This window comes from Amblyomma maculatum, chromosome 5 (assembly GCF_055883805.1).
Source record: "Amblyomma maculatum isolate TAMU_Amacu chromosome 5, ASM5588380v1, whole genome shotgun sequence".
Taxonomy (NCBI): domain Eukaryota; kingdom Metazoa; phylum Arthropoda; class Arachnida; order Ixodida; family Ixodidae; genus Amblyomma; species Amblyomma maculatum.
Window position 1 is genome coordinate 4602317 of NC_139348.1, and position 14800 is coordinate 4617116.

The window sequence follows — 14800 nt, forward strand, 5'->3', positions numbered from 1 at the left end:
GAAAGCGTATTGTAGACAAAGGAGTAAAATGTCTTCCCAAAACTCTCTCGACGAAACCTTTGCTTCTACAGATACTACTGCGCTACTGCCCTTAATTCTCTGTTGAGAATATTATTACTGTAAGTTTCTTTTTTTTTTTTTTTGTCTCATCTTGGCTTATTTTTATGTACTGGCGGTAAGCAGTACATTTTCAAGGCGTCTGCGCATGCAGACTTTGTCGGGCCTGGGGCGGGCCTAGTGGAAACGCGGGCCAGGTACGCGCCTGGTTCATGTGTGCATGGGCCAGGCCCAGTCCCGGGCTTGGAGTTATGGGCCCGGGCTGGGCTCGGCCTTTAAACGGTGGGCATGGGCCGGGCCCGGACCGGAAAATCAGGTGCAGTGCTCTAGTCATGGGGTCGAGCGTGTGTTAATGCTGGAAGCATGAAAGCTTGCAGCGCGAACCCAGGACCCTTTTTGCAAGAAATTTCTATAAGCCAGCCAGATATATTAACTTGGAATTAAGTTCCATAACAAATTAGACCATGCAATTTACCATGGGCAGTATCAAATAACTATATATGGTCCTTGAAGAAAAAAACTATGGCAATTAGACCATAATCGTTCAGCGGTTCAATTGTGCAAGTGCGTTACTGCAGGAAAGCCAAATTCAATTTCGAGCGACCCGGGAATTAATCTTGTGCCCTGAACGTCCGTTTCAACTTGGATACCGCGGCTGCGCTCATGTACCCATGCATGCATGTTCAACGGACAGTCCTTCACGCTCTTCAGCGTTTGAATTTTTATCCCGAGAATGAAAACGGGTGAATTAAAACGATGTAGGCCAAGGATTCTGTGGCTTAAAGGCTACTGTTGCAAGGTAGTTTTCACAAAATACAAAAGGCAGGTGGCGCATAGTACCACTTAATTTCAGTGCTATGTACATTTACGTTCATGATCTACACTATTCACGAGATATGTGGCAGTTATCTATTTAATCACCACACCAAACCATAGATCCATAGAGTTAATCGACAAACACACACCGCTTTGCCAAGGGAAGGCCTAGGCCTAGCTGTAAAGGCAGGACGATTTCTGGATACGTTTTATTGGACTGATTCGTCGATGTGCGTTCTGTGACAAAAGGGGGACTATGGAACCTGTGGAACGACGCGCGCTATGCCTTTAAGGTGCAAACGCCACCTTGAGCAAGATATGTGCTCATGCACAGAAAAACAGAAAATCGGCGGTTCAGAATGCACATGGCTGCCGAGACCTCTCATGCCTCTTCGAGCGGTGGAGCTTCTGACTTCGACGCCCCCAGTTTGGCGAGATCTACGACGACGACAGTTCTACCGACCACTCTGCAGTAGTACAAGGCGGCCGGAGAGGTAAATATATACGTTCGAACTCGGTTGGCTAAAGACGCGCGGACAGACTTTACTCAAATCTGGGCTTGCTTTCATGGTGTTAATTCATTTCATTTGAAAACATAGAGCCGAGTCTAATAATTGTTTTGGGGTCGGAAAGCGCGATCTTTGAGGAGCGTCTCATTTGCATAAGTGTGTGCGCAGTCGAGATCTCTCGTAAAAAAAAAAAAAAAGTGGCGGAGGGGGGGGGGGGGGGAGGGGGGGTTATAAGTACGCCAAACATCCCGGAAGTTGCTACTTTGAATCTCTCACTGCCTGGGCGCTGGACATTACACTGACGCCATGTTTACTGACCTTTTACAGTAATTGGCACGGTATTCCGTACAGCACCTTCATAGACTAAGTGTCATATTAAATAAGCTCTCTGCTCCCAGTGGGCTGCAACCTATGAGAGTAGGAGGAGGGGGAGGGAGGGGGGGAAGGGGCTTTGTTTTAAGCTGCATCATATATGCAATCACAAATAATGGAACTTCCAGCAACAGGCACTTAGAGAGAAAACCAGAACCCCGCATAATCTTTGTTTAGCTGTTGAGAGACCTTGTCGAGATGCAAAAACAGGATTTCTAGGAGGTCCCTTTTTCTGAGGTGATCTGCACTTGCTTAGTGACTGGAGAAGTGATTTTAATGGTTTACTGTGAATCTCACAGTCCTGTGGTGATAGACAACATTGAAAAAATGGAACTGCACAATAAATGAGATAATGAGGAAAATATTTTTCTGCCACCACCGTCACAATTACCCTACATCTCTCAAATAGTTCCATCAATGTTTTTCTGCCGCTTTGGAGGAGGAAAACAGGCCATATCAGTGTGAGTCCAGGACTAGTCTTTTATGCATTACCTCCACGTCTGATTGTTAAATAGCTTGTGCTTGGATTCTGTGAGCTGAAATTAAACTAATGCATCACCCTTGCCCTAACTCTACTATTTTAGTTCCATGCGGTTAACATATGAACCAGGATATATTATTTACATTATTAGATATATAGCATAGTAGGAAGGGCCGCTGTGTGTGTGTGTGTGTGTGTGTGTGTGTGTGTGTGTGTGTGTGTGTGTGTGTGTGTGTGTGTGTGTGTGTGTGTGTGTGTGTGTGTGTGTGTGTGTGTGTGTGTGTGTGTGTGTGTGTGTGTGTGTGTGTGTGTGTGTGTGTGTGTGTGTGTGTGTGTGTGTGTGTGTGTGTGTGTGTGTGTGTGTGTGTGTGTGTGTGTGTGTGTGTGTGTGTGTGTGTGTGTGTGTGTGTGTGTGTGTGTGTGTGTGTGTGTGTGTGTGTGTGTGTGTGTGTGTGTGTGTGTGTGTGTGTGTGTGTGTGTGTGTGTGTGTGTGTGTGTGTGTGTGTGTGTGTGTGTGTGTGTGTGTGTGTGTGTGTGTGTGTGTGTGTGTGTGTGTGTGTGTGTGTGTGTGTGTGTGTGTGTGTGTGTGTGTGTGTGTGTGTGTGTGTGTGTGTGTGTGTGTGTGTGTGTGTGTGTGTGTGTGTGTGTGTGTGTGTGTGTGTGTGTGTGTGTGTGTGTGTGTGTGTGTGTGTGTGTGTGTGTGTGTGTGTGTGTGTGTGTGTGTGTGTGTGTGTGTGTGTGTGTGTGTGTGTGTGTGTGTGTGTGTGTGTGTGTGTGTGTGTGTGTGTGTGTGTGTGTGTGTGTGTGTGTGTGTGTGTGTGTGTGTGTGTGTGTGTGTGTGTGTGTGTGTGTGTGTGTGTGTGTGTGTGTGTGTAAGGGGGGGGGGACATGCACTTCAGCACTTCAGCATGTTGCATAGAGCTCTGCATTCGAAGCTTTACTTGAATGTATGTTAACGGTGTGCCCGATGTTTCATGAAGTCGGCTGATTTAATGTCTAACATCTATGCTCTTTGTTACCAGGTTACACAGAGCATTGATGAAGACGAGGATAGAGAGGTGCCCCTGGATTGATGCCAGGTATGAAAAAGGCTTTTTGGCAGAGAAAGAGAATGCTCATGGCACAAAGTTGTCAGTGTTTAATTACATATTTGTTTCAGTTGCCCCCACTACAAGGAACTTCATATTCGCACAGTACGAAGTTTCTCGATTTATAATCTGGTATCTAATTTTCAGCACAGTTCAAACTAAGCACAGTTAGCATAGTTTACACATGACATCTCGCACTGCATTCTTTCCTTGATGGTCTTTATTTTGAGATGTTTCAAAATACCTTTTATTTATCTGTTGAGAAACTTGGGGTCCTATTAGAGCTGCCACTAAAAAGTGATAAATGTGATAACCAATAACCCTGCCTTTCTTACACCAGGCCAAAGCAAGATATTGCTTGCCAGTAGGCACAGATGTGCATGACACTCTCCTGGAGCAGCCGGCAACAGCGCATGTAAAATTGTAACATTTTAGTTTGGCCTGTCCCAGAATTTGTTATGGAAACGTTACAGTAGCTCTTGTGCTTGTTTGTTTTTTTTTTGTAACCTATTGTGCTGCAAGTAGAAAAAAAAAAAAAGAAGATTGAGGTCTAAAGATCCAAACTAAAACTGCAACCAGGGTCCAAGATTTCAATTTTTTTTTGTCAAGTTTCAAGTTTATTGTACTTCATATATGATAGCATTACATACATAATAAATAAATACAAAAGGAGTCCCATAGTGAAATGTACTGTACTGGGACCTCCTCAGCTAATTAAAACGAGTTATGAAAGGGAGCAGTGGTTACAGCAAATGTACAAAGTAAAAATATAGTATGTTATAACAATAATAATTTTTTCCCTTGCCTCTATAACAAATAAATGTTATAGAGGCAAGGAAGAAAAATTCATTCTGAAATTATAGAATACCCCACAAAGAAGTAGCCGTAGACAGAACGACAAGTAGTATCATATCATAAAAAAAAATGAAAGGAAGAACAGCAGCATAGCGTAAAGTAATACAAGAAAATACAAGTATCCATTATTCAAATATTAATACAAACAAGTGAACATGTGCAAGAAAACAAGTTTTAAAAGTAACTTTTTACGAAGTGTGTATGAAGTATTTCATTAGTTGGTGGCACTGAATGATTGAAGAATTGAAGAACAAAATGAGCGCCATTAAACAAATGTAGCGAAAGACTTGATTTGATGTCCGGAGGTATGTTATTCCATGCTTTGACTGATGTGAATCCAACTACGGTAATTAGTGCACACTCTTGGCAGGAGAAAATTACTTCTTGATGAAAATCTAATGGTATTGGGGTCAGTAAGACCTTGACGATATATAAACTAGAGAAGATTGTTGTTACTAACAAAACAATATGTGAAAGTGCCTAAGTTATACGTGAGTAAGGCAGAGATGGGAAGAATGTCAAGTTGCTGAAAAAACTTGGGAATATTGGCACGGTATGGGCTGAATGTAAATATACGTAAAGCTTGGTTTTGTATGTGTTGTAGTGGTGTGATGTCACGTGTGAAGGATATGTGAAATCCCAAGTCGTAATGCAGTAATTAAGATGACTATGTATGAAAGCATAGTATTATGCTCATATTCTTGGAGAAAGGACCAGGTTTGCAGGTTTGAAATCCATTTATCGCTCTGAACACTGATAGCCTCAGGCAAGAAACAGGAATTAGTGGCTGAGTTGCTGCTAACGCAAGGAAATGGCTTGACAAAAGCTGAAAAATGAGAGCACCTGTAGGAGGACAGGGTTTCCAATGTCACCAAGTTGCGGTTTCCAAAATACACAGTGTTATCAAGTGTGTTTACCATGCTTAGGGGACACCCTATCTGAGGTTGGTCATCAATAAATATAAGGTCACTCACTAAAGTCTGTTAATTTGCTTCTGTCAAGCTTTATTGATGACTTTAAAATCATAATTTTAATGCCAATGACACCTATAGTTGTATGGATTTACTGAAAAGTCAGTGGCTCTTCAGATACTTTTTATTTTTTTCTTTCCCACCTTTTAATACCTGACCCATATCACAAAACAGCACTTTAAGCCCTGGTCACATTGTTGCATAAACAGGGATGTGGCTTTGATATGCACCACGCTGAAGGTTTTTTAGTTTTCTTTCAGCTTGAGTGTCACTCGCGCTACCAAGAGTGAGATTCTGTGATCAGTAATGCCTGCGATAATTATGCAAAAAGCAGTTCAGTGACTTGGAGAGGTATGTCACTGTGATTTTGGAGGGAAGTGGATAAACAAAAATATGCTTCAAGGCTTAGTCAGGGCTTTGTCACCTTCTATGCATCAAGATTGGTAGGGCCTGAATTACTCTTTTCTCCTCTAATTTAGCAGCTGCGCAAGGTGGAAGCAAAGAATTGCTAAATATATACTTAAATATTGTTTAGCAGAATCAGATCTATGTACGTATCTAGCCTGACCATTAGGAGGTGCCATGTGTGGCTCTGGAAGAAGCAAAATCATGGTCAGTCAGTGCTACCACGTGCATCTTCACGTTTTTGCTGCAACAAGAGCACGCCATAATTACCCCTCGCTGCACACAATTACTCGTGTCTGCCATAGGATGCCACAATGTTAGGAGACTCAGGTTATCATAAAAGACATAAAAGATGAGTGCTTGACCTATGGCAATGTAGTTGCTTAAGATTTACACTTTTCCAATGTACATTTAGTTATTTAAATGTTTAGTTCTGGAGAATTGCTGATTTTAACTCTAATGCCGCCAAGACTACTAAAAAAGGTGCTCTTCCTGGCTGAATATCGTTCCAGATACTGAAATTACGAACACTTTTTGGCTTGCAGTTGGCAAGCGGCCATGTAGCAAACTTGGCCTTCCAGCGTTCACCATGTAGCATTTCTCCTTTTCCTTCCATTGACTCCCCTTAACATCCAAAGTGTTTACATATACGGCTTTAGGTGGGCGTTTCAATCAATTTCAGTTATAACAGTTGCTTTTAAAATTATAATTGCCATATGAGCGCTTAAGCCTTTCACATGCAAGTGAGAACTCCAGCAATTTCTGCCGGAGTAACTAAAAAACTTATTTTGAGCTGTCACGGCAGCTCGAGCTCTCCAGTTCCAACCTGTTGGAAATTTTTTGCTGTGTCGATGCCGCTCACCACTGAGTTCACTCAATTGCTTGCATGTGGACCAGCCTTTATGTGAAGATTTAAAAAGTAATTGAACAAATTTTAGCTAAATAGGAAACGAGCAGGGATAGCTATTGTCTCTTTAAACGTTTATCGAGCCTCATAAACTGATTATAAAAATTAATTGCATGTAGTGGCCATCCTCTCTTTTTTTAAAGAATTGGTTCTGTTGTGTCCACTTTTCTGCTCCCCCTCCTTGGTTTAATGAAACTGCCATGCAACATTGATTAATATGCTACTGTCATATAATAGTCGTAAGTGGCGTGCAGTGCTGTTCATGAAGCTTACCATGATATGAATATTTTAAGCTTCAGTAATTTCAGAAAGGAAAGCTGGGCTAAGTTCTTATTGAGTGAGGCAAGATTTTCTCCTCTGGACTCACATTTTTTTTTATTAAAGCAGGAAGAAGTGCCAGTACCTTATCCTGTGCCAAGTGATGCAGACAGCTCAGGTTCTGATGAAGACTGAGGTCCTCAAGTGAGCATGTTTCTTTTTTTCTGAAATGCTGAAGATTTAAATGCCAGATAATTCCATCTTGACACCAAAAGCTTTGAATGAAGTGCAAATGTTAAGCATTTTGGGCAGATAACATTTCTCTGGCTTGCATGTTCAGTACATGCTCACCTTTATGCTGACCCTAACAAATGTAAAAAAATGGAATTTATCATGCAAGGAACCATATCGCACTGTTTGTCAGTAAAATACACCTGTCATTGTATCAGTTAGACTCAGCTATTTGGCACTTATGTATAAGTGGACTGTAGGAAAATTTGATGTGAACTAACATTTTCCTCCAATTAATATTTGTGGAATATCTCATTTATTTTAAGATGCTGACTGCAGAGCTCAACAAAGTACTTTGCAAGTTGCTGATGAGAGGACACAAGTTGCAGCCCTTCTCATGTCCTATGTGATGCGCCATAAAGTCAGCGACCAGGGGGATGACAGACCCGCTGGACCTGCTGAATATCATCTAGTACCCAGGAAAAGCTCAAAAAATTGAAATATACTTGCTTTTCAAAGCTTTGGGTGTACACATTCCTGAAGCTGAGAACCACTTCTATTGTCTTGATTGTACCAGGTACTTGGGTAGTACAGCTCAGATTGAGATTCACTGCGAGAACCGTGAATGGGATATTGACATAGCCTTTTGCTCTTCCTTTCTTGCAATTCCTTTGAAAGAGCAGCTTCAATGAATTTTTGGGCAGCAAAACTTGAAGTTGCTTCCGCAAAGAATCAGAGGAAGTGTGATGACGTAGTGGATGGCATAGAACATGCCAGGCTGTCGGCTGATTTTTCAACTCACAATATTTCACTATTGTGGAATACAGATAGAATTAAAGTGTTTTAAAAATTAACGTTTGACATCTGGCCAGTTCAGTGTGATATTCTTGAGCTGGACCTTGCAGTCTGAAAGCAGAACAGGCTTATGCCTGCTATTTGTTTTGGTTTTTCAAAGCCAAACATGACCACTCTTTTTACACTCTTTGCAAAGGAGCTACAGAAGCTTTCCTTAGGATTTCCATTAGTTAAACATGGAGAACAGGTCCAAATAAGGGTATTTGCAGCTGCATATTCAGTGGATGCCATTCGTTCAGCAGTCGGAAACTATAAACAATTTAATGGCTTTTATGGGTGTGGCTGGTGTTACTACCCCGGGGGCTCTTCGTACGAATATTGAGATCCTGCTCCAGTGTGCAGGACTGCTGTGAAGCATATTGAAGTGGCTAGAAAAGGCACATCTTAAGTGCCTGTTTATTAATAGAGTCAAGGGACCTTGCCTTGCCGTGACCTCGTTTTGATGTGGTGGATGGTTTCATCCCCGATTACCAACATTGTGCCTGCTTTGGTGTCATGTGACAGTTACTCAAACTGTGGCTAGAAAGCGAGTATGACTGCCCTTGGTAGAAAAGAAACAAATTGACTCAGCTAAATAGCCTGGTGTTGACCATCTCACCTCCAATAGAGATCACCTGCACCCCAATGAGGTTTGAAGACTGAGCTAGGTAATTGGAAGGTGTCAGACCCCCTGCAGACCCCCTACCATGCTCTGTACAGAGGAGGGCTCCTGCTTCTTTGTCGAGCAAATAGGTACTTTGGGCATACCACTTCTTTCTTTTTATTATTATTTCTTTTATTTTCTATTATTATCATTTTTTTGCTGGAGGTGCTGCGATGTGCAGGTCTGAGTTACTCCTTTAGACTGAACCAGCTCTGCTAGATGCTTTAACAATAGTTACACGAGTTGTGTCGATACATTTCATAACTCCTCTGTGGTGCACTGTTATTCACTGAGGCTTGAGCTCCAGAAGCCTGCAGTATTGGTGCAATAGGCATTACCTTTAGTAAGTGTCGGTTTCCTCTTTCACTCCTTGTTTCCACTTGTGCAGCTTTATGCATTTTGGAAGTTTTCCAGTCATGGATGCTTACTGAGTTTTTTATTGCCTTTACTTTTACATTTGTCATTTTTGCTCATTCTTTTTCCAGTTGTATACATACATATATATATGTACATTTTCCTTCTCCCTGCTAAGTGTTTTGCCATTGTTACAAGTAAGCTTTTTTTTTTCTGTCATGTGGCTTCTATGAGGTATGTATTTATAGTTGTGCTTCATTTACCCTTTCATACATCTTTCCTAATTTTGCCTGCTTGGCGAGTATTTGGGTACAGTTTAAACCTGATGTAGTGAAGGATGTGTTCTCTGTGCATCTTCTTTTTCCCATTATTTTTTGTCTCTATGTTTTTTTTTTTTTTTCACTTTCTGGCCTTTCATTTTTTTTTTTCTTTTGCACCTCTTACAATTGTAGTCTAACGGGCCTGGAGGAAAGTGGTGGCACATGGAGCACTGAACGCAGGGCTCCACTTGGGAAGAAAGAGATAAATGAAATAAAAGTTGTTCCTCCTCCTAAATCTGCTACTAATATATCTTTGTCAGTTAATGAGAGTAGGCACGTTCCAGATATCTTGTCTTTGGTGAAGTGAATTCCTCGCTGCTGGCTTACTCAGGCACATTGACAAGATCTTGCCTTTATAAGAAAAAGTTGCTTGCCGAACTGCACTATAAGCACTTGCTTCCACTCTGATCAGCTTTTGAAATGGTAATGAAGGCTTGGAGCATCATGCTTTGAAAGGGTGATATAAAACAGGAGAGAGGGGGGCAAGTGATCTGAAAAGGCAAGCTGTTGGGTATACTTATGTTCATCTTGACATCTATTCATTAATAGCTTTCTGTTGCCATTGAAAGTCACAATCAAGGAGTCCAGCAAGGTCATATAACATTCACTGCTCTTGTGAATGCTTGAGGCAGCGAGGCTTGCCGATTCTGAAAGTCGACAGTTGGAACTTGCATGTTCTGTGCAGGGTCGGTGCCAAAGTTGGCTAGAGCTGTTGTGTCAGTGACAGAGTGGCAGGGTCAGTTGGCGGCAATATCAGTAAGAATATTGTAGATTATTTCGTCTTCATAACAATATTGTTCAGCGATTACCAAGCCAGCGGCTTCCGCCCATTTGTTGAGTGTTATGGCAGCAGTAATGGGGCAAAGGGGGCAGGTGGGCATCAGCTTCTTAGGCTTTGACTGTCTAGGCTTTTGGCAAATATGGTCAGCTACGAATGGGCAGGATGCTTTGAAGTTAGTGTCTTTTATTGTGCCTTATGTGAGCATGAATGTATTTAGCACTAATCCAGCGGTTCAGGGCATAGCCAAATTGTCTAATGCTTGTGTGTCTGCTTGTAGTGCTTTCACACTAAAAAGAAACAATAAGGACATAGTGGATTCAAACCCAGGAATTACTCATGGGAAGCAAGTATGAAGTGCTGTAGCTATAACTGCAGTGGATCCCCCCATGTGCAGACTGCAACACACTCTTGCACTGTGCACTGGATGTCCTCGTCTCCATCAACTGCCACCTGTGCACAAAAGCTTTCGCACGTCTTACTCGATTGTTAAATTTTTTTTTTTTGATGCTCAAACAACTGGGTTACAGGGAACTACATAGGATGGCTAAAACAAAGGCTCATAACGCAAGATGAAGCCGTGGTTGTCTCTGGCTTCGTGAATGGGCTAAGCTTATTGTTTTGACTCCATTGCTCTTCGGGTGTCACTTGGCTGATTCTAATGGATGGCTCGTATTCTCACTCATTTCATTTTGTAGAACAGGTGCTGTTATATTTTGATTCTATTATTTTCTTTGTGCAGTCACCATTCTTTGTTGGTTTAAAATGTGTAATAAATTTTTTGAATGCCTTGCAACCTTCGTGATTATTGTCCTACAATGATACATACATCACTGAGCAGCTCATAAGTTGCAAAGGGACACATGAGTCATGATTTCCACTTTTTCTGTGCTTCCATATATCCGTAAAGTTTCAACACATTGTTTAAATATGATTTCAGCCATGCCTACTTGATGAAGCAGCGAGTCTAGAGCTCGAAACTTCATAGCTTTTTGCAGATTCATTAAAATAAAGATGCCAGATAAGAGATTTCCTTTTTTTTTGCACAGAAAGGAACAACTATAGATTGCAACAAACACTTGTTTGGAAAGTTAGAGGGCATAAAGACATAAAGAAAAGCTGTTTTCTTTTACCATAATGAAAATAACCACATTTTGCTCAGCCTGACTGGATTTTGAGCGTTAATTTTCTGTCTTTTGCAGAGTTAAAAAATAGCCCTGGGCTAAAGTGCTTACCTAAACACCCCCCCCCCCCCCTTTTTTTTTTGTCCTTACTCACTTTTATCCTACACTTCTGCAATATGCCCCATTTTATTCTATATATATTAAATTTAAGAAGGACAAGATGTGATTATTGCAATTAGTGCGAGAGTGATGCATTAGTTTGGCACCACACAGAACAGAAGCAAAGCCATTAACAGTCAGACATGACTAGTCCGGCACTCACTCTGACATAGCACATTTTCCTCCCCTAAAGAAGCAGAAAAGAACAGACAGAACTATTTGAGAGATGAAGGGCGATAGTGATAGGGATGAAGGTGGCGGTGTAAAAAAAAAATTACTTGCATCAGCTCTTTCAATTACATTTTTTTTTATGTAGTCCACTGTCACAGGATGGAAGCCCGTTATACTTTGTGGCACGGGCAGAGGCTCTTTATTTTTCTTTCCTTCTGCATGCCTCAACATAATATATGTCACAGGATGGAGGGGAAACTATTAAAACTTCTGTGATAATATAAGCAGGTGCAGATCACCTCACATGAAAGGAGCCTCCGAGAATGGTGGGGAATCCCTGCTTTTGCAGCTCGACAAGGTCTCTCCTGTTGCTAAACAAATCAGTCGGATTAAGCAGGGACCCCGTCTCATTCTTAGTTTTCCTCTTCATACCTGTTGCTAAGTTACGTTATTTGCCGTCCTATATATGAAGCAGGTTAGAATAAATTGGCCCTCTCCTCCTATCTTCGGAGATAAGACCCTGGGCCGCAGCCTCCTTAGCCCACATCTTAATTCAGCGCTGCTTGGCCACCAGCTCATTAATGGCCAGAGATTAAGACCCGCAGTAGCAAGAAGTCCCTTTTAAATGAAAAAATATTGGGAAAGATGGTCAGCTTGATGAATGTAGCTCAGTTGGACATTATCAATATTTAAAACCATGCAAAAGTTGGAAAAAAAGCGTGTTCCAGAATGAGTAAAAAGCCCGACCTGCTCGGTCTCACTTTGTGCAAGAACTTTTTGGCAGTTTCTTGGAACAGGAGCTTGTGGGTAAATGCAACATTGAATGGAAGGAAGGAACAGCTCAAACGGACCGGACGTAGGAAGGCGAGACAGGCGCATGAGCAGCTCATGTGTCTGTCTCGCCTTCCTACACGTCCCGTCCGTTTGAGCTTTTCCTTCCTTCCATTCAACATGAACCAGCCAGCCCGCAAAGCTCTCTTCTTGAAATGCAACATTATGTCTTTTGCTTGTCACCATACAGTGCAATAGCGCCTATGTGTGTGTCAATTTTTCTGCTGGATTAAAATTTCAGAAATTGTTGAGCACTCTTTCTGTGAATGTAGCTTTGTTGCATATGCAAAAAATATATCTTTCATTACCTTTGAAATAATCCACAGAAGGAATTAAGGGTTGAGCAATGAATATGGGTTCTGCACACTATTCGAAGCACTGTTTTATGTGTTTAAAAAAGCTCGCGCGGTAATAGGTAGTGTAATGTCTGTGATATTGTTAGTGGCCCCAGGTCCACCAGGAGCCAGAGACAGCTTGAGCACACATGGCAATGTAGTGGACCCACGGACGGCAACGAAAATGACAGGAAAACAATAAAACAAAAAGAGCATCCTACATGAATGGCATTGTTTAATGCCAATGGCTGGCAGCGAGGTGTGGGACAGCAGTGTGCGTCGCCTGCATGTGGCTTGCAGCGCTGAGCGCTTGCGTCAGATAACATACGGGCTGGCGGCTGGCAGGGTACCATGATGCGTTGCCGAATGCCAGTCTCACGCGGCCACGTTACCTGACCGTTCCAGCTAACAACGGCATCACTGTTCGGATGCGCACGTGTGGCCAGTCCGCACGAGCTGTCATCCACATCTACATCATTACAATGCATTTTTATTTGCACAAGGTTTAATGATCATTAAATTTAGTCCCCAGTGTCCGTTTATTAAAATTGTACTTTTGACAAATTAAATACACATTTGCAGAAATACATTTTTAGTTCATTGCCAATATGCTACCCCAAATATGATTTTGAGCACTGATCTTTGAAGGCAGCTTGAAGTGTGCTTGAAATATATTTTCAAGGAATATCCATTTTCATAATTGAGGTATACTTTAGGCACATTGCTTTCACATTTACAAAAGTACATTTTAAATTCATTTTCAAGATGCTGCCCCAAATATGATTTTAAGCATGGTTTTTCTAAGGATGCTTGAAGGGTGCTGCAAATATATCTTCAAGGGCCACCCATTTACTATACCTGAAGTGTACTTCAGACAAATTTATTTCATATTTGCAAAAGTACATATTTAATTCATTTTAAGTATGTAAAAAATGCCTACATATTTTTTCACCTATTTGAACTATACTCGAAATGTACTTTCAGATACGATATTTTTGACACATTTTAAAAATACATTTTGAATATTCAGCAAGGAATTTGATGAACATATTTCAGACATATTTTGAGCACATTCGTGAATACGAATTACATTTAAAATGCGTAAAAAATATGCCGCTGTGTATTCCAAACGTACTTCTTTTTGCTAAGGGTGCGCACCTGGCTGCTGCCTGGTCTCCTCCGTTTGCCTCCCGCACATGGCCTAGCGCCAAAACAAATCTGTACGTCCCATAAAGGAACCCATTAAGATTTCGAGGCAGAATGGGCAGAAAGAAAAATAGGGTGATTTACGCCGGTTTTAAGTGGAACTCAAGAGACTTCTGATGCGCATACAAGAAGAGAGTGAGATGTTTGCGCTTAAACTGAAAATTAAAAAGACAAAGATCATGGCGTCTTGCTCTATCACGTCCTGGAGCATCAAGGGACAAGAAGTGAAAGCTGTGACAGATTTGGCTCCAAGATTGCTACGGAAGGAGACTGCAGCCATGAAATTAGCAGACGCCTGCTTCTGGGAAAGAGAGCCATGGTTAGCCTTGACCGCCTAGTAAAGAGCAAAGACATTATTCTTCCAGCCAAGATCCGTAAAACGTGTGCTATGGTCTTTACAAGTGTGATGTATGAATGCGAGAGTTGGACTGTGAAGAAGGCTGACTGCCGAAGAATTGACGCGTTTGAATTGGGGTGCTGGCGGAAACTCTTGAGAGTTCCTTGGACTGCCAGGAGATCAGATAAGTGGATACTGCCGACCATAAACCCTGACTGCTCATTGGAGGGTCAAATTCTAAAGTTAAAGCTCAGTTACTTTGGTCATCTGATGAGAAGAGAGGAGTCGCTGGAGAAAAATTTGATGGTGGGAAAGGTTGAGGGTCGCCGGATAAGGCGTAGGCAGCGAACGCGATGGTTAGATGGCATCCTCGAGGCGCTGCAGATGAAGTTATGTGATGTTAGGAAGATAGTGAGAGACCGGAAAGCGTGGCGTGACATGGTCCATAGGGTCACGAAGAGTCGGACACGACTGAACGACTGAACTGAACTGTCGCAGTGGCCCCACAGTAGGGCTCTTAACGAGCAAAACAACAGCAGCCGCGGGCTTCTTATTGCTCAGGCAGCACAACCTCTACAAGCTGCGGAGTCTGCATAAAAAAAGCTCACCGAAATGTGAAACCGTGGTTTACTTTCATGCTAAGAAATTTGTAGTCTAAAGGCGGATAATCAAAATATACCCAAGTGTTGAATCACGCAAATTAGCTAGTGTTAGGACTATTTATTAGACGCGACGCA

At 41.9% G+C, this 14800-nt stretch overlaps 2 protein-coding genes across 3 annotated transcripts in view; one reads left to right on the plus strand and one right to left on the minus strand.

The window, feature by feature from the left end:
* Positions 1-14800, minus strand: part of LOC146187640 (ixochymostatin-like) — a 73263-nt gene that overhangs the window by 36080 nt on the left and 22383 nt on the right. The gene's annotated exons all lie outside the window — the stretch shown is intronic.
* Positions 968-9236, plus strand: LOC146187642 (uncharacterized). 2 transcript variants are annotated; one of them, XM_084603482.1, is made up of 4 exons: positions 968-1367; positions 3258-3314; positions 6849-6923; positions 7277-9236. In XM_084603482.1, the coding sequence occupies exons 1-4, from the start codon at positions 1156-1158 to the stop codon at positions 7281-7283; spliced, it is 351 nt and encodes a 116-aa protein (XP_084459608.1). In that variant the 5' UTR covers positions 968-1155; the 3' UTR covers positions 7284-9236. The 2 variants fall into 2 exon arrangements, with proteins under 2 accessions (XP_084459608.1, XP_084459607.1); XM_084603481.1 differs by having other exon boundaries at positions 972-1367; positions 6846-6923.